The sequence below is a fragment of the Piliocolobus tephrosceles genome, chromosome 18 (assembly GCF_002776525.5).
Source record: "Piliocolobus tephrosceles isolate RC106 chromosome 18, ASM277652v3, whole genome shotgun sequence".
In the NCBI taxonomy this organism is placed as follows: Eukaryota; Metazoa; Chordata; class Mammalia; order Primates; family Cercopithecidae; genus Piliocolobus; species Piliocolobus tephrosceles.
This window is the reverse complement of record NC_045451.1, coordinates 54,059,475-54,087,052: the sequence shown is the minus strand read 5'-3', so window position 1 is coordinate 54,087,052 and position 27,578 is coordinate 54,059,475. Positions and strand designations below refer to the sequence as shown.

General features: G+C 35.4%; 1 protein-coding gene across 2 annotated transcripts in view; it reads right to left on the bottom strand.

Moving 5' to 3' along the window:
• The window catches only part of CDH2 (cadherin 2), a 226,781-nt gene that overhangs the window by 66,515 nt on the left and 132,688 nt on the right, over window positions 1–27,578 (bottom strand). The window contains exon 1 of one of the 2 annotated variants that reach the window (XM_023207749.2): window positions 20,642–20,813. The exons of the other annotated variant lie outside the window; for it this stretch is intronic. Coding sequence (XP_023063517.1) covers window positions 20,642–20,720 — 79 coding nt within the window. The 5' untranslated portion in view covers window positions 20,721–20,813. Of the gene's footprint in view, window positions 1–20,641; window positions 20,814–27,578 lie in introns of those variants that run through there. 2 annotated transcript variants of the gene reach the window in all.

Here is a 27,578-nt window from a genome sequence, read left to right as displayed (position 1 = left end):
TCTCTTCTTTTTTTGGTTAATCTCATTAATGGTCTATCAATTTTACTTATCTTTCAAAGAACCAGTTTTTTGTTTCATTTATCTTTTGTATTTTTTTTTGGTTTCAACTGCATATAGTTGTGCTCTGATCTTGGTTATTTCTTTTCTTCTGCTGGGTTTGTGTTTGGTTTGTTTTTGTTTCTCTAGCTCCTTAACACATGACCTTAAAAAAATCCAGCATCCCTTTATGATTAAAGCCCTCAGTAAAACTGGCACAGAAGGGAAATATCTTAAGGTAATAAAAGCCATCTATGACAAACCCACAGTTAACATTATACTGAATGGGGAAAAGTTGAAAGCATTCCCCCTGAACACTGGAACAAGACAAGGACGCTCACTTTCACTACTTCTATTCAACACAGTACTGGAAGTCCTAGTCAGAGCAATCAAACAAGAGAAAATAAAGGCCATCCAAGTTGATAAAGAGGAAGTCAAATTGTCACTGTTTGCTGAAGACATGTGTACCTAGAAAACTCTAACTCATCCCAAAGCTCCTAGAACTGGTAAATTCAGCAATGTTTCAGGATACAAAATTAATGTATGCAAATCAGTAGCTCTGCTATACACCAACAGCGACCAAGCTGAGAATCAAATCAAGAACTCAACCCCTTTTACAATAGCTACAAAACAAAACAAAACAAAACAAAACAAAAAAAACAGGAATATACTTAACAAAGAGGCAAAAGACCTCTACAAAACACTGCTGAAAAAAAGTCACAGATGGCACAAACAAATGGAAGCACATACTATGCTCATGGATGGGTAGAATCAATATTGTGAAAATGACCAGTGACCATACTGCTAAAAGCAAATCTACAAATTCAATGCAATTCCCATCAAAAATGCCACCATTATTCTTCACAGAACCTGAAAAAACAATCCTAAAATTCACGTGGGACCAAAAAAGAGCCTACATAGCCAAAGCAAGACTAAACAGAGGGAACAAATCTGGAGGTATTATATTACTTGACTTCAAACTATACTATAAGTCCACAGTCATCAAAAGAGCATGGTACTGGTATTACAATAGGCATATAGACCAATGGAACAGAAATGTATGAAAAAAATGCTCAGTATCACTAATTATCAGGGAAATGCAAATCAAAACCACAATGTAATACCACCTCACTCTGCAAGAATGGTCATAATAAAAAACTAATATATGTTGGCATGGATGTGGTGAAAAGAAAACGCTTTTACACTGTTGGTGGGAATGGAAACTAGTATAATGATTATGGAAAAGAGTGTGGCAATTCCTTAAAGAACTTAAAGTAGATCTACCATTTGATCCAGCAAACCCACTTCAGAGTATCTACCCAAAGGAAAAGAAGTCATTACACGAAAAAGATACTTGCACACACACACACATACATGTGTATATACACATATATGTGTGTGTGTATACATGTGTGTGTGTATATATATGTTTTTATATGCACACCATGGGATACTACTCAGCCATAAAAAGGAACAAACTAATGACATCTGCAGCAACCTGGGTGGAATTGGAGACCATTATTCAAAGTGATGTAACTCAGGAATGGAAAACTAAACCCTATGTTCTCGCTCATAAGTGGGAGCTAAGCTGTGAGAATGCAAAGGTGTAAGAATGATGCAAAGGACTTTGGAGACTCAGGGAAAGGGTGGGAGCAGGGTGAGGAATGAAAGACTACACACTAAAGGCCGGGCGCGGTGGCTCAAGCCTGTAATCCCAGCACTTTGGGAGGCCGAGACGGGTGGATCACGAGGTTAGGAGATCGAGACCATCCTGGTCTACACGGTGAAACCCCGTCTCTACTAAAAATACAAAAAACTAGCCGGGCGAGGTGGCGGGCGCCTGTAGTCCCAGCTACTCGGGAGGCTGAGGCAGGAGAATGGCGTGAACCCGGGAGGCGGAGCTTGTAGTGAGCCGAGATCGCGCCACTGCACTCCAGCCTGGGCAACAGAGCGAGACTCCGTCTCAAAAAAAAAAAAAAAAAAAAAGAAAGACTACACACTGGGTACATCGCACACTGCTCGGGTGATGGGTGCACCCAAATCTCAGAAATCACCACTAAAGAACTTATTCATGTAGCCAAACACACCACCTGTTCCACCAAAAACCTACTGAAATTTTTTGAAAAGAAAGAAAAGTAAGGAGGGAGGGAGGGAGGGAGGGAGGGAGGGAGAAAGAAAGAGAGAGAAAGAGAAAGAAAGAAAGAAAGAAAGAGAGAGAGAAGGAAAGAAAGGAAGGAAGGAAGGAAGGAAGGAAGGAAGGAAGGAAGGAAGGAAGGAAGGAAGGAAGGAAGGAAGGGAAAGAGAGAGAAAGAAAGAAACAGAAAGAGAAAGAAAAGAAAGAAAGAAGAAAAGAAAAGAAAGAAAGAGAAGGAAAGAAAGGTGGGATAAGGGTGTGACAGACAGAAGAGGGGATTTCATAGTCACTGGCGCTTATTCTATTAATGTTCTACTGTTACCTATTTGGATTCAGGTGTCACAGTGCTTCAGGGAGGGAAAGAAGGAGGCCTCTGCAAAAAATGCATTTGTAAAAAGTCACTTACTGCACATCCTATGAATGAGAAGAGGTTGACCTAAGTGAGTCTGATAAAATGCTCAGAAGAAACCAGCAAAGAAAAAAAATTCTGAAATAATAAATAAAACTATTCCGTAGCGAAGGCCTTTTTGGACTGATGCTGTACGATGACCTTGATAGGTACTTTCTCGGACGATATCACGTCACCATTGGTATACTGTTAATAGATTAGCTGATAATCCCAATGTTAGTAGGGTAGTGGAATAAAAGTGGAATCATATAATTAAGCCAGATGTTATTAGGAGAGCTGAGAGGGCTCCTGTTAGTGGTCATGGACTAGGTTTAACTATGTGATAAGGGTGAGTTTGGTGAGTCATTAAGTATTGTCATGTAAATAGAGGCTTACTAAGAGTGTGAAGACATAGGCTTGAATTAGGGCGACTGCAATTTCTAGAATTGTTAATAATACTAGGAGAGAGAAAACACTTTGGAGGAAAATGTATAAAGTCAGTCATTTAAAGTCAATTAGTTTTTCTATCACCTCTGCCCCTAACCTATGACCAATATGAATTGGTTTAATATATCTGTTATGACAGTTTTCAGAGTTTTAAAAACAGGTGCTAATTCTCATGTGCTCAAATATTACAATACACAAAATCTTTTGGCATTATTCAGGCTCTATGGAATGTGGTGTATTACATAATTCCCTGTGTACACTTAACCAGTTGGGTCAGTATCTTAGATAAAACTAAGTCAACTGAAAAAGTTCTCCTTGACGAAATATTAGTCCTGACTTGATCTTGTGGTTTTGAAGCAATCCATGTACGGTACCTGGCTCATGATTATATGTGCAAGTCACACAAATTAAAAAGCTTTCAAATTTCAATGGATAACATGTGAATTCCATTTATCATCCACGGGTTAAGGTTTATTGCCTGTTGTCTGGTTCACCTGTGACTTACATGCAGCTATGAATATCTTCTTGAATTTGAAAAGATTCACCTCTGCTCTAGGAACAAACACTAAAACTTACTCAAGTTGTTTATTTTACACAAACTTAAAAGTTAATAGGAAAAAAGTGGGAAACTGTTAAGTTACAGAATCTTAGGTATACAGTAATATATATATAATTTATAAATTATATATTTTTTAGATCAGCCTTTCAGAAAGACTTTAAGGCTTAAAAATAAAAATAGTACACAGAAACAATGTGGAAGGGAGAGGATATACAAGGGACATGCTTTGATAGTTTAAATTAGCTTCAAAAATTAAACTTTGATGATGAAAATAAGGCTAATATCATGGACATTTGAGTGCTGTAAGGAGAAATACATAATCCACTGGAGTCAACCTGTTTCTGTTATTATAATATTTTCCTTATGAATGGCAGGTACAGAACTCTGAGTAACATAATGAACAAGATTTTCAACTTTTATTTTTCAAAATATGAAGCAGTTTTATCATTTTTAATATATGGGCTTTCAAGAAGAGATGATGTCAAATTTATCTTAAAATATAGGTGTAGGAGTGAAACTATTCTGTATGATGCTCTAATGGTAGATACACAGCACTATGTTTTTGGCAAAATCCATAGAGCTGTGTAACACAAAGAATGATCCCTACTGCAAACTAGAAACGTTAGTTAATAATAATGCATCATTATTTATTTGTCAACTGTAACAAATATACCACACTAATGCAGGATGTCACCAATAGAGGAACCAAGTACTGGGAGAGATATATGAAACTCTGTATTTCTGCTAACATAAAACTGGTCTAAGAAGTAAAGTTTATTAAGTTAAAAAAGTATAAGATTTCGTACAGATGATGGTCAAACATGCTAATTATCAGATGTATCTTAAAGGAATGGATGGTTGTCTAGTTGTTAATATCCCTAATCTCTCACAAACGTGACTTCCACTGAATTGCCTCAAGCTGGTATTAGTCAGAGTTGGATAATATAATTGAACCAATAATTTTATGTAATTATCCTAAGTATGAAGATACTGCGTTGACATTTAATGAAAGTTATGCTATTTTAACAGATACATGTAAACAATTAAAATTTTATTTCAAAAATGATTTTAAAATTTGGCTTGAGATCTTTTCCTGAGAGAACCTTCCTTTCACCAACATTAAATTTGCTTATGCTCAGCTAATCTCAAGTAGAAACTCCAGAATATCATAACATAGGATAAAAGAAAATACACTTCCTTAGACAAATGAAATAACAGGCTTGATCCTCTGGATTAATTAAGCCTATCATGACTAAATGATTATGGCAAAAAAATTGTACTATTAAACAACAAATGTATTATTAGAGATATTGCATAGTTTACACACATCAGATGTAGTTACTGTGTTCTAGCCCACATAAAACTGTGTGAACATGATTAACATAAAATTAATCACCAGGGAAATAATTACTTTAAAGAAATTTTTTACTCTAAAGGCAATACCTCAAAATGATGTTAACCATAAAACCATAGTATCCTCATAAAATATTAACAAGAAACCACAGATCTTATATATTAAATGTATTAGCAGTTAATAGCACTACATAAACCAAATGAATGAAAATGTGCAAATATTCACATATGGTTTATAATTTTTGCTCAAGCAAACATTATACCATATTTAGAAACAATTATGTGAGAACACTAAAATATTTTCATGTCTAAATATACCTTTGACTTTTTTTTCATACTAATTGCTATTTTCAAAGGCATTGAGAAAATAGAAATAGTTTCACAGTGTTAACAGAAATTTCTTTTCCACAGCCACAGAGCAGTATTTATTAATGAATGAGATTTCAATTAATGAAGGCATTAGGAGGGAGGAAGGTAGGGAGAAACTGTCTCACCAGTAAGTGTTTCACAGTGTTTTTACATATACATTCCAACGGAGGATGGTTATCACATAACAAATTTGCTCATAAATCTGAAAAAAATCTGCTTCAGTATCATTTTGCCACAATAGTTCCTTTCTAATTTTCATACAGGAACAATTTTTTTTTTCTAGAATAACTTAGTTGCCATGTCAGGGCTTACCAATCCTTTTCACACATATACAATGGGACAGTTTTAGAGACAGGTTGAGAATGAGCTCGGTGAAAAAAGTCATTCCATTATCTTTACAGCATATAATTATGATAAGAAAACAAATACAGAGTATTATGGAATATATAAATTCTTTAATATGTGTAAAATTTCCAACTAAAATATTTTTAAAATCTTTAATGACAAATTTGAGCTTGTGTTCACAAAGTATCTTTGTATGTTTTCTGACTGAAATATCAAATTCTTAATTGCTATCAACGAAAACTTTATTCGCAAGAGTTAGTGGGAGCAAAGGACAGTATAGCATTTACCACTTTTTCTCCAAGTAATAGAAAGTTCTTTCTTGTCATGAGCCATGAGGGCTAAATTTATTAAATTTCATGGTCCTTCTTTTACTTACAAGGGCAAATGTAATGTGGAAAGTCCTTCGGAAATGCAAACGTTTTTCAAAATTTTTCCTATTAAGTACTTCAAAATAATGAGTTTCAAACATCCACAGGGATTGCTCTAATAGTTTTAATCCTGTTTTTTAGGTTTTCAATATAACACCAATAACACAAGTGAATCATTTTTATCCTTTTTTGAAAGTTTAACTTTTGCTTTGTATCTATAAACTGTGTGTGTGTAATATTTTTATATGGCCTTTGCAATTTTCAATGAAGTTCATTCAGGTGCTCCAAAATGTCTGGTAAGCAAGCTATCTTTTTCAAGGGAATAACTCTCCTTCGACAAAGCTAAAGAGAGTAACATTTAAAACACACACTACATTTTTTAAATTAAGTCTTGAAAAACAGGTATTTTTTGGACAGCTTGTGTACACACTGGCAAATATCAGTAAATGTGATAATCTAATCCCTTACCTTTGAATAAAGCGGTAGCCATTTATTTAGATTCATATTTTCATATGAATTTATGTGAAATTATGATGTATGAGCAAACAAGAGCTGAGTACAAGAGCTGCTATGTGAGTAAAACTCATCTCAGATGAAACTCTTGATGTTTACACCTTCATATCATCTATAGCCTTTATAGCTGCATGCCACTAGGGCCAGAGCATCAGCCTCATGGATGAATACTTTTATTTTATTTTGAGACAGAGTGTTGCTTTGTCACCCAGGCTGGAATGCAGTGGGGTGATCTTGGCTCACTGCAACCTTTGCCTGCCAGGCTCCAGTTATTCTCTTGCTTCAGCCTCCCAAGTAGCTGGGACTACAGGCATGCACCACCACGCCCAGCTAATTGTTGTTATTTTTTAGTAAAGACGAGGTTTTACCATGTTGGCCAGGCTGGTCTCAAACTCCTGGGCTCAAGTGATCCACCTGCCTCGGCCTCCCAAAGTGTTGGGATTACAGGCCAACTGCACCTGGCCAATATGAATATTTTAAAACATGAAATATGAGTATTTATTTGCTTCCTGGCATACATAATCTACAGAAGTTTGTTTTGATTTTTTCAGAATAAATAATGATCTTCAAGGATTCTAAAAAGTCTATTAATTAGCAAATATACTAAGGTCTTAAAGTCATCAATATACAGTAAGTTTTTAAATTTAATAATCTGTTTGATTAATGCTGTCACTACGATGTGTGACACGCCCATCACTGCCTGTTCTGACAGTGTTATGCTAACCCGGCTTTTTTTCTACTTCTTCTGCTTCGTTTGTTGCCAGTCTACCACTGATAGTGAACATAGAGGCTGGTAAAATAAGAAATTCCATGTAACAGGGAAGCACTTTGGCTTAAAGTATTATATGTGAAACCTTGTAAAAGATGGCTTTTAAAACTTGAGCATATAGTGCTCAAATCTTTCTCATAAAGAAAGATTCTTACTTTTTGTGTAAGAGAATTCAAAACTACTTATGTCTAAGATGGCTGTTTTGGGGTAGAGTGCCACAAAAATTTGTCATGCAAGGAGCTTCACTTCATCACTTTTGCATGCAAATGAAATATTTACTCCATGTGTGAGAATAATTATAATGGCACATGAATTCCAATTTAAGAGAATCATCATTATATTGCCCAATTATCTTAATCATTTGAGGGATGGATTCTAGTGAGGCTCAGAGGTTTTCAGCATTTATTCTCAAATTATCCTTTGCGTTGGGAAAATAAACACATGTAGAAATGAAATCTAAAGACAAAACAGATTGCAGGCATGCACAAATCTAGAAAATCTATTTGTTAATAATATAAAGTATATATATATAAATAATATAAATTATATGTATTTAAAACATATAGTTAAGACTATCTGCATTTTAAATGCTTTAATATAAAGCATATAAAAAACTTCTACATTAAACATACAGCGATCTAAATTAGAATTTAATTTAGTAATTAAAAGTTAAAAATATATACAATATAATCATTTTCTACATTCCTAGATAACCAAACTGTGTTTTGAAAACAATCAGTTTCTGGAACTTACTGTTCTCTTTAGTAATTCAGTGCCCAGAGATTTCAACTAATTTAATTGAAAGGAGTCTCTTTCCAAAAATGTGTATCTTAAACATAATATAAACACTTTAAACACTTTAATCCTAAAACACACAAAATTAATCACTGATTTCCATTAATAATAAGACTTTTGACTAATTGTTAACGTTAAAATCCAATCAGAAGGAAAAAAGAAATGAAAGCAAAGAAAGAGTAAAAAGAAAAAGGGAGGGAAGACAGAATAAGCAATTAAGAAAATTTACAAAATTAGTAATTTTCAGATACCACACAAAAACAGTAAATGACAATATTTATATAACTTCTATTTTAGAATTAAATAGTAAAAATATCAGCAAAAAATACGTAAATTAAACTGAAAGATAAAATCAATACTTGCATAAAGTCTTCACTGAGGATAAACACATGGGTATTAAAATCGTGATGAGATTAACTGAAGAATTTTGATGGGAAAGTTGGGAAATTTTGTGGTGGTTGCTCCATGAGTGAGGTCTTGGTCAGGGAGATAATCTGGGGAAGTGTTATGCAGGAGACCTCTCTTGTGATCTACACAAGTCTTATGCAGAATAACAGAAAATAATAGGCGGGGCACGGTGGCTCACGCCTGTAATCCCAGCACTTTGGGAGGCTGAGGTGGGAGGATTGCCTGAACTCAGGAGTTCGAGACCAGCATGGGCAACACGTTGAAATCCCATCTTTATTAAAATACAAAAAATTAGCCAGGCATGGCTGTGTACACCTGTAGTCCCAGCTACTCAGGAGGCTGAGGCAGGAGAATTGCTTGAATCCGGGAGGCAGAGGTTGCAGTGAGCCAAGACCACATCACTGCACTCCAACCTGGGTGACAGTGTGAGACTCAGTCTCCAAAAAAAAAAAAAAAAAAGAGAAAATAATAAAAATAATAAGCGTTTGCAATTGCAGGAAGTTTTCAGAGCAAGCCATAAGGGTATTTAAATATTATTATTATTTTTATTAATTTTTAATTGACATAATTATACATACTTATAGGGTATGGTGTGGTGTTTTGATACATGTACATGTACTACAGTGATCAAATCAGGGTCATTACCATAGCCATCACTTTAAACATTTATCAGTTAGACAGGAAGAATAAGTTTCATAGTTCTATTATAGCATAGGGTAGCTATGGCAAATAACAATGGGTATACAGTAGTGCATATACGATTTTGAATATTATCCCTTCAAATACTATTTTAACTGTTGTGAATTAATTTTTATCTGTTTTATTGTAAAAAGTCTTCGCATTTTTAACACTATAAAAAAGCCCAAGGGCACATGAATTCTAATTTGACAGGATCATTATTATATTACCTAATTACTATCTTCATCATTCATGGGAGGAAATGGATTCTAGTGGCTAGGAAGTCACTAGACATCACTGACCAATAAGTGCTATGGGTCAATCAACAGCTTTATCAAAAGCCAGAAACCAGAATTTCTCAGTGAAACTTAAAATCGTAGAGAAAAGGCCAAATTCAGCTAGGCCTGGTCTAGTCTTCAGTCATGCTTTGTTTGTGCTATGTAGCATTTCAACAAAATAATTTCATTTTCTTTTGATCTTTCTACTTCCCCCTGGGAGGCCAGCTGATAAAACTAAGGCACTGATTTGCCCATAAAATGAGACCACTGAAGTTCTAGCCAAAATCTTTTCCCACTATTGTCCTTTTACTTTCTATTACCAAAGTTTCCTTCTAGTCTATTAATAATGTAAAGGCTATTTAGATCAAAACATAATGGTGGCTTGAACAGGCTGAGAAATCTTGGTTAATGTCTTTTGAACATGGTGGTAGATGTGGGGAGTAGGTATAATTATAGACAGCCTTCCAGGGATCACAGCAGAATGACAGAGGTATCAAGGGCAGGCACTCCAAGACCTTGCTAGACCATCCATAACCTGACATCACCACCACTCCCCTACAGATCATCCTCTTGATACCTGGAAATTATTCTCCTTTCTCAGCCCAAGGAGCTACCTGCTGACAGCCTGGAGGGCAAATGCTGTGCAACAGAAATACAATGTGAGCCATATATGTTATTTCATCAATTCTAGCAGCTACAGTAAAAACTAAAAACCAGTTGCAGTGAGTATCTGTAGCACACCGATATCCCATTCATGGCATTCTAGCTCAGAAACATGGATCTACTTGCCCTGCTGCTTAAACATTAAGCCGAATGTAAGCATTAGTGATGCTCAGAAGTATCTTCAGTTTTTCTCCCCTTCCTAGATATTCAGAAAGATTACACTTCTCATCTCCCTTGACATTAAGCCTGACCACATGGGTCAACAGAATCAGCAAATAAAAGGGACACATATCACTTTACAGCAGAAGCATTTAAAAGTTGATGCCCTCCTCCTCTGCAGTGGTCATTCTTTCTGGTAATTATGAAAGAACGGGCCAGCTGGAGGTAATACAAGATCAAGCCCACAGGATGAGTGACCACCCCCATGGAGAGCTGCCCTGAGAATCATCCACACCTACAATGGACTTAGTATGAATATCAGTTTTTTTGTGTTAAACACAGAAAACTGGTGGTAACTGTTAGTGTAGCACATCCTAGCCCATCATGTCTAATAAGGCCTCAACTTGAGTGACCCACGAGACAGTAAAATTAGAAGGAAAGTTCTATAAAAATGAAATAAATCAGAATCAAACTTATTGTAGGTTAAGTTCAAAAAACAAACTTTTAAAAATTACTACAAGTATTGATATTTCCCTACCAAGAAAGTTTTTATTATAATGTTCCCCAAAATACTACAAAGTCTATTAGGAGCTGCTATTTCATTTCCTTTTCAGGAGGTTATGTCATATTTAACTAACGTATACAAGTTGCCACAAATAAAAGAAAGAAATAATGTGCTATGATATTCTTCTTTAATATGAAACTGAAAAAAAAAATCAAAACAGCAGTAGGGATGATACAGAAGAATGATTATGACATCAAAAATAAAAAAATGTAGCTTTCAGTAGTCTAGTAACGCTATGCATACAATTTTATATGTTAAAGTACTGGGAAAGCAGAAAGATTATTGCGTTCTCCCTTGTATACATTCTAATAACTCAAGAGTTTTTAAACTGTTCTTTGCTTCATTGATATTCTTCCTCCAGGCATCTCTATGCTATGAAATTCAAAGAAAACTCTTTCTTTTGACAGAATCCAGCTAAAAATACATAAAATACCAGTGCTTAGGCAGAATTATTCTTTTATTATTCTTTTTTCTTTTTCTTTTTTTTTTTTTTGCAGAATGTACCCATTAACAAATTACACTGAAATATCACTACCTCTAATTAAATTAGTCTTTCAGAGTACAGGTGGTGTAGAAGCTCCCTTTTCCCAACTGTATCATTATTAGTCTCTGAAATTTGATGTAATTTTGTTAGCTCCACATTTCTGGCTACTTATGTCAACAAAGAAAGAAATCTAATTCCTAATTTTTAAAACAGGTTTTTGTTAACTTTGAAAGAAAAAGAAGACTTTCAACATAAATTTTACTGAAAACAGACATTTTGCTAATTGGCATTTTTAAATATACTACTCTAAAAGAAAAAAAAAAAAAAGCTAAACTGAATTAAACCTGTTTCTCAATGAATTTCCACAATGTGGCCTCAAAATGTGCTACAGAAACCATTAAGAACAAATGTGTCCCCCGAGTAACCAACTTACTAAGATACAGGTAGCCCAAGGAACAAAAGGACGTTACTGTTTTGTGAAACTTGATTTTAAAAGAAGATATTCATAGAACATGATGTGCATTAAGCACACTAGCCCCATTGGTATGATGTGATTATCACAGTAACTAAAATTAAAGTACACTGGGCTATTAAGCTACTAAACTCCAAATCATTTGCTGACTGTAAAGTTACAAAACAAACAACAGGGTAAGATTTCATCCTAAATACTTAATACAATTTAAGAAGTGCTTATTTTTTAGGAGAAAAAGGTCATGATCATACACGAAGAAATTTTATATATATATATATAAAACAGTTCTTGAAAATTTACCATAATAATACATAACTGATAGTTTAAAAGGTGAATTCCCAGTATTTACTGCAAATCCAACAAAAAGATACATCAGATCACTAGCTGCTGGAAAGAACTTTGTAAGTTGAAAAGTTGTACTATTCAAGTAAACTGTAAGAATTTAACAAAAGAAATACACAAACCCCATTACTTCTAAAGGATACCTACATTTTCTGAACATTAGCAACCTGATGTGTATTAAGTATTTAATATACACAGAATTCCATGAAACTTTCAGCAATATTACTATTCTTTCACAAAGGCAATGAAGATATTCGAAGTCATGACATGAAATCTTTAAGCTGCCAATAGAATTTAAGTACTAAAAACAATCAATAAATTCTAATATAAGTTCACTGATACCTTATTATTTGTGAAATATTATCATGTAACCAGGTAAAAATCATGGCTTCCCAATGCATCTTTTTATGATTATCTCAGTTCACTACTTTCCAACTTTTCAAAGAATTATTGTATAAACCCTAGAAAGCTGCTCTAGTAGGGAAGATATTCTCCCAAAAATCTATAGGGATAGGTAATATTTCTCAGACTCAGTTCAACTCACTCAGGTCTAACGTACAGAGCCACAAAGAAAACAACCACAAGTAGTCTATGGCACATAATAAGAAATGGATTCCATTTTTAAAGTATTAACATAACAATAATAAAAGGCAATTTAAAGGTTACTTAATTTTATATACACGTATAAATGTTTGAGTTTGGATAAGACTCTTAAAATGCCAGTTACTTTTATTTAGAAATTACATTTTATGCTTACTAGATTTTTATTAGTGTCTACAACTGTAGAACTGTAGTCATGTCAAAATGCCATCATTGGTGGTTTTTTTTTTTAATCCTCTTGAAAAATGTTCCCTCTCTGTTATACCCTGAAATGAACATCTAAATATGTGAACACACCAACTCAGCAATCTGAATAGTTGCTGCTTCAACTGACAATAATAACCCTTATTCTCATTAATGGGCTGACATTTCCTCTTGCAGAAATGATTACACTTCTATTTCACCATTCTCATTAATTACACCAAAGTGAATAGGATTAACTGCCATACACTGTAACAGGATGGCCATCTCAGGTATGCTCCAGCTCCACATCACATGTTTTATCTGGAAAATGTCTTAGGTTGGTGCAAGGTTGCTCTAGGGTTCTGCCTAGGAGAATTCCACACAGACCCCTCCTGAATGCTGCTAAGCACTCTTAGTCCAGCTATTAGGTGTACTTGTAAAGGGTCAAGGTATCTTTAAATTTTTCAGAGGTAAAGAATTTTCACATTTAATTCTCCCTGTGTAAATATATAAACATGTATTAAAGGATTTCCATTACATTAACTAAGATGATGTCCAGGCAAGCATCCTGTGCACGTATTATTTGCTCCCCATTTATATTTCTCAATCTGTATGTATTAGCTACAACAAATCAAGTTAGGCTAAAATAATATCCTTATCCTGTCCTGATAAATAGATGCAATAAGCAGACTAGTCTAAATTACATCCTTTGCCTAAAAGCCCTGGCATTATTAATGCTTCAGGATAATATATTAAAAATCCTATTTTTTTTTTTTTGAAAACTAACTTACAGTAGACATTTGACTTCCATAAGCATAAAAGTGAATAAAAGCAACAGATGTGGATAATTGGGACAACGACAGAAAAAAACCACACACCTAAACAGGAATAATGAAAAATTATTAAGTGTAAATTTTTTGTCTAAAAAAATGACTTTTTTTTAAATGTAGGGATATAAAACCAAGGACATATAGAAATTAGGTATGAAGACTTCTGGAAAGAATGGCATGGCACAATAGGTCCACACTGCTGAAGTATCACCTTGTTCAAATACACAGCAATAATAATCAGATGTAAAAGTAAAAACAAACAGACAACAACAACAAAATACTGGCCAGGATCAAAAACAAGATAGTGTACCATAAATGAACGAGTGTAAATTGCTGACTGGATAGGGAACAAGTGGAGGACAAGCGCAAGTTCAGCCTTTGCAGGGTAAAGGAACGTGAAGGTGACAGGAAGCTGGTACAGCAGCTAGGATGCCACTTGACTCCAAGGATTGGGGCTCGGGCTGGGGCTGAGGATGGGCTTGAGCAAGGGTAGAATGAAAGAGAGATGAAAACAAAAATCTCATTCACAGTGAGCCTGAAATTTCCAAATCATTACATATAAAAAAATCAAGTGCTTAAGAAAGCCAACAAAAATCAATAACCAGAACCTAACACACTGCAAAGGAAATTAATTCCCTGGGGTACTCTTCTGGTTTCCCCAATCCCATTGACGACTCCCTCTCCATCTCCTTCAGTGCCTTAGGGTTTAGATCATGACCTTCCCTGATCCACATTTTCATCCTAGGTAATTTCAACCAATCTTAAGGTTTTAAAAACCACCTGTACTAAGATGAATCTTGAATATGTATGTCTAAACCGTGACCACTGCAATGAGATCTAGACTCCTGTATCTAACTGCCCGCTTGCCATCTCCACTTGGAAATCTAATAAGCAACTCACACTATAGAGATGTGAAAGCCAACTCTGGGTTCACCCTCCTCCTGTACAACCAACTCCACTGTAGTTTCACCCTCCACCCAAATGCTCAGACTACAAGTCTAAGAGTTGAGTTTAACTCTTGTCTTACCAAAGTGTAATCTATTTGCAAGTTCTAACAGCTCCATTTCCAAAATATATCATCAATAGGACCAATTCTCATCACCTCCACAGCTAACATCTTACCTTCAGTCATTATCCAGCATAAGTCATAGATAGAAGGTTCTAACTGATCTCCTACTTCCACTCTTCACAACATCTACAGTGGCCTTTGAAAAACAAACTGGATCGTGCTCAAAAGGTTCCTACTACACACAGAACAAAATCCTTAACAAAGGCCCTGGCCCTTTAACCTCATCCTTCTTTACTCTTCTCCTAGCTCACTGGGTCTCTACAGTTACATATGTTTTCTTGTGATTCCTCCAACAAGCTAAATTGGGTCCTGCTTCAGGGCCTTGTTTGTATATTTGAAATACTGGACAATGGATGAGAAGGAAGAGGAAAGAACAGTGGAAGAGGGGAATCAAGAGAACTTGGAAAAACAGGCAGGAGATGATATCCAGGTTAAAAAAAAAGAGATTAGGCTCATTTTTGTCTTTTATAGATTTTATAGCTAAAGTTATTTTTCCTTAGTTTTTCCAACTTTCTTCCTTTTTCTTTAAGTATTCAATGGGTGATCAGAAATGACTTGTCATCAAATCAGATAATGAATAAAACGAACATGAGATCTTGTTTTATTTTTCAGCTGGTTTTTCTGGAAATGAGTGATGTGAATAATCAGCTTCATAGGGGAGGGGTGCAGTATAGTTCGCTCTTCAATAAAATCTAAACAGATGGAGAAGTGGCAGATAAAAGCGTTTTGATGTTGCAGTGTAGTTATTGGTCTGCTAACCATAACATGTAGCTATGGCCGAGATGCCCCAGATCACCCCTACAGTCTGAACTCTGACTGTATACCACACTCCTTCTCAAACAGCGCTGGAATTTGAAAACTTGCACAAATAATGAACTAAATTCCAACTAGCTTCCCAGTAACATTAATATACAATGCCAACAACAACAGTCTGGTGTTCAGCCAGGGTTCATTCATAAATGTATTACGTCCACTCAAAACTGGGGACTAGGCACAAAGAAATCTGTGGGCTCAGCATCTGAACCGTCGATTATAACCCTGCTTCAAGGTGAATGTGTGTTGAATGACACATAAAAAAACAAGAACAAAGGTAAAGATTGTACCCACTTCCTCATATGCAACAGCACTGGGAACAATATTACATTAACTTGTTTTTTACATATGTGTGAATTCATCTATCTGATAGAAAAGTGTAGCATACAGTACTATACTCTGAACAGAATAAGTAATCAAATATTATTCTCATTACTACTGTTTCTAAGTCATGAGGTTCAGAATGTTTGTGATAAAATATCTCCTTTGGATATCACGTACAATGATTCAAATACTTTAAAGTACTTTTTAAAAAATTATTTGCCAAAACCACAATGAGATACCATCTCACACCAGTTAGAATGGCGATCATCAAAAAGTCAGGAAACAACAGGTGCTGGAGAGGATGTGGAGAAATAGGAACACTTTTACACTGTTGGTGGGACTGTAAACTAGTTCAACCATTGTGGAAAACAGTGTGGCAATACCTCAAGGATCTAGAAAAAGAAATACCATTTGACCCAGCCATCCCATTACTGGGTACATACCCAAAAGATTATAAATCATGCTGCTATAAAGACACATGCACACGTATGTTTATTGCGGCACTATTCACAATAGCAAAGAGTTGGACTCAACCCAAATGTCCATCAGTGACAGACTGAATTAAGAAAATGTGGCACATATACACCATGGAATACTATGCAGCCATAAAAAAGGATAAGTTTGTGTCCTTTGTAGGGACATGAATGCAGCTAGAAACCATCATTCTCAGCAAATTATCACAGGAACAGAAAATTAAACACTACATGTTCTCACTCATAGGTGGGAACTGAACAATGAGATCACTTGGACACAGGAAGGGGAACATCACACATCGGGGCCTATTGTGGAGAATGGGGAGGGGGGAGGGACAGCATTAGGAAATATACCTAACGTAAATGACGAGTTAATGGGTGCAGCACACCAACATGGCACAAGTACACATATGTAACAAACCTGCACATTGTGCACATGTACCCTAGAACTTAAAAGTATAAAAAAAAAAATTGCTGTTTAGACAATGGTTTCCCACCTTTACAAGTAGCAAAACAAAAGGTCACAGAGCGTAAATTTCCTGGTCACACTGAAAAGTGGTGGATGGCACTGATGCCGGAAGCTCTTTGGGGCATCCTGGGAGGCACCCATTCAAATTTAGCACAGAGGGAAATTTCCGTTTCTTGTTGAACTTCCCCACACTCAATGAAAATGAACTACATGATTCCTAATCTACCATTTACGGTGAACATAGAGATGGACATGGCAAGGTCCCTTATCTCTAAGAGTTTAAATTTAGGGGGAAATGGCTTAAAAATAAATAACATAATGAGCAAAACTAACGTGCTTAATAATTACATTTCAAGGGAGACAGGGAAATAACTGAAGATACAATGGACATGGCAGGTGGCTTCTGATCTGAGCACCAAAGAGTAAACATAATCCCAGTAGGGTATAGACAAAAGGTGGCAGCTTCGGCATAAACAGGGGCATGAACGCCAGGCAGCGATGGTACGTTCACAGAGGTATCAATACATAGAGAAAGGGTGGTGTCTGGATCAGCACAGCAGTTCTTCCCTCAATGCCTTTGTTAATGAGTATTTGGGAAGTATTTTTTCAAAGACCAATTTGTTTGGCAAGGTTTTAGGACACATTATTTTTGTAGGGAGGGATTTTTATGGACTAATGTCTTTTATTGGGAAAACAGTCTCTAGGTAGGCTGAAATCCATTAGTCTGAAAGGAAAAATGTCGACAGAGGCACAAACTAAAGATCTAATTACTGATGCACATGAAGTGGTTCACTGAATTTAGGGGCTCTCTGTGTGTGTACGTGTATCTACGTATATGTGTGTGTAACAGACATATCTGACGGCAATATTAAGTGTTAAAATTTAAATTCCGTTGTCAGTTTTGCACAAAAGCTTAGAATTTCCCCATTTTCTGATCCCGTGGGTCCGACATATTAATATGAGAAAGACCATTAGTGGCACTTTTGAAACACAGGCATCATTCAAAAAAACACAATGTAATGTACAAGATGTGATTATAAAGAAATAGGATTGATTCCACAAGTCACACAGAAAAATCAGATTCATTACATTACAGTCATGCCTTGTATAAATTATAGTCCAGCCAACAGAGGCACTAAACATGCACTTTAATTTGGAGTACAGTACAGAAGTAACTTCACTATCTAATGAGATGAATTATTAATAAATGCTAAGATACTAAAAAAAACATGCTTGTATTAAAAAGGCCAATGATAATCTTATGTATTTTACAAGTAATCTTCAATAAGCCACTATCATTTTGTACTCAATTGAACCATACCCTCGATTAGTCTGATATAGTATACTTTTCTTTAAATTGCAAGAAATTACATTGATAATCATTTTTTATCAATTCTTTCCAGTTTGGTGCAAAAAAATTAAAAGAGCAATGAACTAAAAGCCAGTAAACCCAGTTGTGGTTGTGGTTGTACTGATAATAATCTCTCAACAGCTTTGGATCTTCATTTCTTCAGCTGTAATACGAAGGACTCTCACTAGATGACTACTCTGCTAATATCTCGTACAGCACTAAAACTATGCATACGCTAGTCTAAAATTTGGTATCTTAACAAGTACCCGAGTGAGTATCACCAGTGAAAGTTGTGCTCACATTCTGTTTGTTTTTGTTCATGTTGAGCAGTCATTATGAAAAATACAACAGTTTTTCTAAGGCAAAAAGCAAAGGATAAAATTGTTTTAAATTTTTTTTTTCTGGTTTTTAAACAGCTATATATCCCAAAGAAAATTTAAAATCCAAATATCATATTCCAGGTAACTATAGATGAAAGAGCAGCAAGTGCTGCAAATAAAAAAATCACAGTAATTATTCGGTTGTCATGCTTCCTTCCAATACATTAAAAAATTACATAGGCCTTAATGAATTTTAATTTATAATCTAGGTGCTTTTATTTTGCTAAAGTTTGTATGTCATCACAAAAAGAAAACAACAACAAGAAAAACAAAAACAAAACTCAGGCTTTTGAAACACAACTCCCTAGAATAGACCAGTCGCCTTTTTTGTATGAAACAGATTTCAGTCATTTCAACACTAAGGTGTCACAATGAGTATAAATCCTTGAAGTTCAAACAATACTATTCGTACTTCAAGTTCCAAATTCTATGTCTCATTCCCTCTAAAAGTAACGGATGTCAAATAGTAAAGGGAAAACTGTTTAGAGCACAATTCTTTAAGAGTTTTTTGACCTAATAAGGAATACAAAACAGGTGTAACTCTGGAAAGTAAAATTAAACTTTCAAGACAAATAAGGACACAATCCATTATTTCTCTCGAGTTTATCTTTTTGGTAGGATAAATGCTCCTCAGCAAAGATTAACTGAAGACCTATGAAGTTCCTTAGGAGTTACGTGGCAAGCAAACCAGAAAAGGCTCTTCTTTAACCTTACAGGACATAGTGTCTTTTTGAAAGTTTCTAACAAAATAAACTCATTCTTTATTCAGTTTTCTTATCATAATGGCCATACACAGACATTCCACTCCAAGTTTTGGTTTCCAGTGAGTAGCATTCTTTCTCTCAGGTTCAGAGTCATTTGCTTTACTAGCCTATTTTACATACACGTACTACCTTTTGATAATTCTTTTCACGGACTACAGTTTAGAATTTAAAACAGGTAACTTTGCTCCATGTCTTATTGTTTTTCTAGGTGTTTTCAAACCCCTTGATGTTTGGTGAATTTTTACAAAAGTAATGAGGTTAACCTCCATTTTTCAGACTTTCAAAGTTTCTTTATGTTAACACAGACCTCTCATTTAAGGATGACTCATATTCATCTTGTTTAACTTTATTTTTAGGAAAATTTACTAAGCTCAAAGTAGATACAAAAAAGGAGATATATGTAATACCAATCACATTTATTAGATAACTAAATACAGGTTAATTCCACTTACAATAAATGAGAGACTTATGAAGATAGAAACCTCGGCATTAAAATTTAAAGATATATTAATCATGTTTTTCATTGTATAAAGGTCCTTATCATAGCTGCATGGGAGTCTCTTGTCTTTTTCCGTTCCATGCCGAATATGTATGTCTCATTACAAGGTAGGCACTGTGAGGGAGTTGAAAATATAAAAGTGAATGGGGCAAGTATTTCACCAGCAAGGAAGACACACTTGTATCTAAGAATTTCTGCAGTAAATTATATGAATTAAGATGAAGATCTACTTAGTGGGGATTAGGGAAATTAGGTTAAGAAATTTAAAAGCTGAAGTTGACATTTATATAACATAATAGAGTATCACAGAAAATATAAACTTTACCACAAAAAAAAAAAATAGGCTTGTAAATGTTAATTTGCCTGCAGTTTGCAGAAGAATGTCTGCTATAATAAAAGGTGCAAATATAGTTTGTTGCTAACTATTATCAGCTAGATTTGAAAATGTATCCCTTGTTTTGAAATACAAATGTACAACTCTCTAAGTCTACAACTCTAGAAAAGACGAGTGAAATACAGCTTTTGTAACATTTCCTTTTTTTAGATCATCACCATCCCACCCCCATAAAATACATTTGTAGAGTTTTCTGTGATTATGTTTTAGTTCGATTTTAGGATAACAGAAATTCACATAAGCATTAAATTCCTTGTTTAAATATCACATGTACTTTGTACGTTTAAGTCTTCTCATTTTATGCTACTTTGTTTTCCAAGTTAACTAAATCACCATGATATGGAATGAATAAGGCAATTTTTGTTACCTGAAAGGAAAACATACAATTCTGCTTGGTTCTTTAATTTCTCAGTGAAGATACACACATAACGCCTTAATAAAAACATGCCATTGAGTTTCCATTTCCCATAATTCCTTCTGCTTAGTGAACAAAGTCATAATAGGTATGTCAGAATGAAAGCAGGGATAAAGTTCTTTTGAGCTGACGGAAATGCCGAAGCAGCTTTTTATAACTGGAATACTGACCGTCAGCAAAACAGAGATTGGGTGGCTCAAACAGAGCCCTTATTACATCTGATTCACTGATCCCTTTCAAATTCTTGCCCCCAACCTTGGGCACAATACAAAACCTTTCTGAGCTCTGCTGGTGCTTTTGTCTGTTTGCAAAACAAAATACAACATAAGAATAAACTTTAAGGGAGTAAAACAGCACTTCTGTTTGGAAAAATCTCTCCCTTTTGGTTGTCTTAGATGCATGTTCTATCTAGTGTTCTCAGCTAGTAACAATCCATCACTTGTTATTTAGCAATCTGTTAAGTAAAAACATCTATAGCTGTCCCAGCTTTTTCTCAAGAAGGAACTTGGGTGAAAAGTCAATAATATATGCTTTGCATACTCAGTAGCACTTAAAGTGCTTATAAGGTAATCAAGATTTGTAGGGAGTTGGTTTCACATCGTAAATTGTGTATGAATCCAAGATTAGATGTCAAAAAGAATGTATCTGGGAGACTTGTTAAAATACAAAATCTCATAAATAAAGAAATGCATTTTATGTAAAGTGAAAGATGCTCTAAGTGCAAACCATGCCTATAAATAATTTTGCTAATGGGTAGATACAAGATTCTCAAAGAGTGCTTCTTCTCCCAGATTTTTACACACCATGAAACTTTCTGAGGATTCAGATAGGCTGCCAGCATGAAGGCAGAGCTACCTTTAACAATGGGTGGTCAGATGTCTTGTTTTTAAACATTCCCCTTTTAACAATCAACTTTCTAGTTCACACCAAATGCTAAGGTTAGGTACAGCATAAGAATATTGTCGGAAGCAGTAATATAACTTACAGAAACACTTCGAGACAATGCTGAACCTTAGGATTCTGAGACGTCAGACTGGGAAGAAGTGAGTTCCAGTAAGTTGCAGAAATAGCCAGAGTAGAAGAAAGAAGGCAATGACACCTCCAAGGAAAAGCAAAGCTAACCACTGCTTAAAATATGGAATTCATACAAGAAAAAATATCTATAAATTGGATATGGGAAAACTTACAAAAACTTGGTAGACAAGTGTCAAACACTTTTGAGTGAGAGTAATGTTTTGGGCCAAACAAATACACAGGCTGAAATTATAAATGAAAACCTAAAGGCTCGCAAAGCTCTCAAGAGGTTATTGTTTGAACATGAACTAGAGATCTAGCCAGAGTAATGGGAATGGGAATCTCAAAAGAAGAAACATATAAAAAGAGATGAGGAAATAATCCATAAGAATGGGTAGCTAATATGATGTGGGTATAGAAAACAGCGAACGAAGGGAAGTAAGGAGTCCAAAAGGATGCCAATGTTTTGAATCTTGACTTGGCAAAAGATGAAAAGAAACAGGTTAAATCTCAAGGAGGAAATAGTTTTATGAAAGGCTGTTTTTCAGAACTGCTGATTTAATTCAGCATTAAAAATATATATGAGGGCTGGGTGCAACGGGTGCACCTATAGTCTCAGCAATTTGGTAGGCTAAAGCAGGCAGATTAATTGAGCCTGGCTGGGAGTACAAAACCAGCCTGGGCAACATGGCAAAACTCTGTATCTACCAAAAATACAAAAATTAGCCAGGCCATGGTGGCGCACACCTGTAGTCCCAGCTACTCAGGAGGCTGAAGTGGGAGGATTGCTTAAGCTCGGGAGGCGGAGGCTACCGTGAGCTGTGATCGGACCACTGCACTCCAGCCTGGGTGACAGAGTGCGACCTTGCCTCAAAAAAAGGTGTGTGTGTGTGTGTGTGTGTGTGTGTGTGTGTATGAAATGTGCCTGTTCTGAGTGCTAGGTACAAAGGACTCATAAACTAACCCCAAGGCCTTACTCTACAGGAGCTTCCCCAGTCCAATTATAGAAACCAATTCATGTATTTTTTTCGTGCAGTTGAAGTCCCAGGAATCAAGTGAAATCTTTCAGGGAGAAAGTCATGTCTAATCTAACATCTTCCAGCTTAGATTATCTTGTTTACTGGTCTTCTTGACAGAAGACATCTGATAGCCATCTTACACGCAGACATCTCTTCAAAACGGCATTTTAAAAAATGTACTGATGTCAGCCTTGTTTCGTGTTTTCTCCTTATTGAATTTATTAGTTTCTTTACTCATGGATCTTTGATAATTTGTGTGTTTCCTCTGCACCACATTTTAATTTGCTACCACCTTTTTCAAATGTAAAACTCACAAAACTAAAATTTTTAAGAGCAGAACTGCTGGTGCAAATTACTGTCATCACAACAATGTTTCAGTACCTACTGAATGCAAAATACTTTACAGCTTCTGGAACTCCTATGAAGACTCGGCGATTTCTTGTGGGCTTAAAAATCTTTGAATGTATTAATGATAATTGAGGGATCCACATCTCATCTCTGGGACTGTACACAGGACAGTGGCCTTTATGTGTCTTCATACTCTTAGTTCCTTGTTTAAACAATGCCCTGCCACCAGACTGGGTCTAATGTCATACAAAGTCCCTTCATTTCTCTCCTTTCCACAGTTACTGGAAGCTAGCAAGTCCATAACCTACATTGCCTAGCCCTTTGCATGAATCCACATTTCTGACACCTCAGGATTCTGTGGCATAGGGAAGGGCAAGGATACACGACTCACAGGATGTCCCGTGTTTGAGTTCAGGGCAGGGTGCTACACAGGAACTCTCTGATTGGCTGCATTCCTTCCATGCTAGTTCCAGTCTTCTCTTGGACTTGGGAGACTGGTATTGATATTTCATTGATTTTGCATACATGATCATATCTGATCCTTGGAACTCCAGCCTGAGTAGGCAGCAACTCATATTTCCATTTTATAAATGAATTAATTATGGCTCAGGGAGATTAAGCAACTTGCACCTAGGTCCCACAACTGTCAAACAGAACAAACTGCCATTATTAGGGACCAAATGAACTATAAATAACGATAGGTTTCTAGCTCACATTTACTTTATGGGTTGTTATAATTACCTATTTTCTGCTCTACCAGTGCCAAGTCAGGATTCCATAGTCCGTATTGCGTGTTTTTTTGTCAAGTTCTTCTCACCACTAACTTGTAAGGATAATTTTCCTCCAATTTTAAAAGTTGTAGGGTCAGGCAATTCCACACAATTTGGAGTTCTGTGTGGTTTATAAAACAGATCTTGGTATTTTACAGTGCTTAGTATAAACACAAGAAAGCAAAGGTCGGTCAACATTTATGGCTCAAGAAAAAGGAGAGTATTAGACAACCAACAAATAGTTACTTCTTTTTAACTATATGCTGATGACAATGCATGCTTTAATACTGGCAACAACTGACCGGCAATGCCAAAACCAGAAGCAAATCTCATTTTGACTAACTGAACACAAATAAAATTTGCAAATAGTTTGTATTATGATCATATCTTAAAATGGTGCTACTGATGACTGAATAATTATTTGTTTAGTTGGCGGCAACGATGCTTACTAAAAGTTGATTGAACATTTGTGCACAGGGCCTCAGAGTGAATCCAAACAAGTGTGTGGCATGCTGGGGTACTAAACATTCACTTTATGGCTAAATCACTGTTCTTAATAAAGAGAACCACCCCAGATTTCTTGTATGATCAAGATAATAGTACTCCTAACTTATAGCTATGAAGCACTGTAAACGATACAAAACTGCCTTCATATAAGCAGAAGGCCAATTATAATTCTTGACATGGCAGGACTCCAAAAACTGTATGCCAGCGGAGCGAGTTCCATCACATCAGTAATTAACTCACTTCCAAGTAGGTAAAATTCCATGAACAGACAATGTTAATTTTCCTAGGTCAGCACCCTGATAAAAATTGTGTTCCAACAATCTGCAGTCAACACAAAAACCTTTAGGTTTACCTCCTGTTAACAGAAATGTTCAGAACAAAATTATCCATAGGCAGCAAAAATAGCAACTGCTTGAAAAATATCAGATGCAGAGAGCAGAGCAAACAATATAAAGTAGATGCTGAAAAAACACAGTCCAGCCAAGCTTCAATGGAGAATTCTATAAACCCTTATATAGCAAATATTGACCTACTAAGTGCAACAAAAATATTATACACAGAATACCAAATGGATGACTCCCATCCCAGCTTACTGGAGACTCACAGTGTAGTGAGAGCACAACAAATACCACGTATTCTAGTTCATTATTCTCACATGGAAAGATCTTTGATCCACTGATTGGGTGTTTATGCCAGACACACTCCACAGATCATCTCATTTAATCCTAAGAACAACTCTAAAAGGTAGATGTTACTTTAGAAATAAAAAAGCTCCCGAGTCATAAGGAGATAAAATACCAGACCCAGGATGACACAGTGGTGGAACTAAGAATGTTTGAACATCACTGTGTGATTCCAAATCCTGGTATGCTTCCTCAAAAAATCACACTGGCTTTCAGTTACTGGGGAGGGGTTCACAATGAGTACATATTAAGAGTAAAATCATAAATCATGAATTAGTAATTTTATGAATAAAAATATATTTTCCTTAGGAGCAGCACTAGATTATAAACTTAGAAAACAATGAAATCTTTATCATTTGATACATTCTTCAAACAATTGCTTTTACTTGGCATGTTTTCAAAACTGGTGTTCTGAAGAGAAAAACATTTTATTTAGAAGTAAGGTATACATAGGGACCAGGGCTACATAAGTGTTTTTGACTTTGCTGAAAACAAGTACAAAACAAACAGAATTCAATTATTTTCTCATTGTAATCACATATGGCATTTTATATAAAATAAAAAGAATGGATTTCTACTGAATACTTTCTACTTTAATCAAAGCCCAAAATCACACTCGAGCCTCACCAGGCAATGTGCAAAGATGGACAGTCAGCAGGCGACGGTGTTTTTAATGGATAAGTGTCCATGACAACAGGAAAAAATGCCACAGCAATGCACGCAACACTGTTAGCAGACTCAAAGAGATTAGGGTAGAATTAACCTAGTGATTCCTTCCTTCTTTCAGACGAATCATTCTTAACAGAATTAAGAAGCAGTGCAGGCAGTATGGGCCTGCCTCAACATAGTTTTTATACCTATTCCTGAATTTGTCGAGGACTTATGTTCTCCCTAAGTGCTGCCACTATTCAACATTCCTACAGTGTAAATATTTTCTTGTACCTTATAAACAACTTTATAGTCTACAATAACATAAATATGTAAAAGTATACCATTCCAATAAATATTTCCACTTACCTAAGAATTCTACCCTGATTTCATTTAAATATAGTTTATTTATGAAAGAAACAAATTAATGCCCAGCCCCTTAAATAGCAGTCCTTAATTTTTACTATGTCCATTGTAGATATCACTGAGAAACAGTCATATATTAAGAGGGCAATCATCACCATAAAAACAGCAAATATCAAAGTTGTAATTGGTATATCTGAAATGCCAAACTGCTAATAAGCACTTTTCAGTCACACTATGTATTTTTTCTATTTTACTAGTACATTCTAGTCTTAATGTTTTTAACAATATAAATATAAGAATCTTAAAATTGTTAGTATTATTATATAACTAGAACCATTTATTTTGTTTATTCATAGACAAGTTTTTCTACTTTTAAAATACCCAATAAGACAGCATTGGAATTAGGGAAATAATGCTTTATTACTTTAGGAGCATTTCAGTTTAAAAGTTCTTTAGTAATTCCATCATCAACCTGACTCAGATGACATTTAAGGTGATCTATCTGATGTTTAAATCCACTCTTTACAGAATGGTATTACGGTTGGTGTATCTACGGTGATGGTCTTGACATTATACTACCAAAGTATTTACAAATCTTGAAGTTTGATAAATTCTATTCTAATTTTCATGTTGAAAACAAGGAGACAAGTTGTCTCACTTTATCTTACAAAATTATTCATTCATTCAACAAGCACTTACTGGGTACCTATTATGTTCCAGGCACTGTTAGGGGCCCTACGGATACTGCAGTGAACAAAAAAGAAACCATAAAAATACACACACACACACACACACACACAATGTTTATGAAAAATTAAAGCAAGATTTGCATAGATAAGAACAAGTTACTACAGGAAATTAAGGATTTAAAAGTAGAATGTTAGCATTCTTTCTGTTTGAAGTCTATAAATTCAGGATCTCGTCTTTTCCCAGCAAGAAAAAAGAATAATAAAAATCAGAGTAAATGCTTCTAGCTGGAAACTAGGCCTCATACAGGAGTAGAAGGAATAAAGCTCCTTACAACTAAGGAGAAATAATGTTGGTATTTGAAAACTGAAGATATGGATCATAATAAAAAAATATTTGCTAACTTTATTTGTGTTCAATCAGTCAAGAAGAGATTTGCTTCTGCTTCTGGCACTGCCAGTCAGTTGTTGCCAATATTAAAGCAAGAATTATCATCAGCATATGGTTAAAAAGAAATCAACTATTTGTTGGCTGTGATATATATACACCATGGAATATTACTCAGTCACAAAATGGAACAAAATAACGGCCTCTGCAGCAACTTGGATGGAGCTGAAGGCCATTATTCTAAGTGAGGTAACTCAGGAATAGAAAACCAAATATCATATGTTCTCACTTATAAGCAGGAGCTAAGCTATGAGGATACAAAGACATAAGAATAATATTAATATAAAGGAATTTGGGGACTCGGGGGGAAGGGTGGGAGGTGGGTGAAGGATAAAAGGCTACAAATTGGATACAGTGTACACTGCTTGAGTGACAGGTACACCAAAATCTCAGACATCAC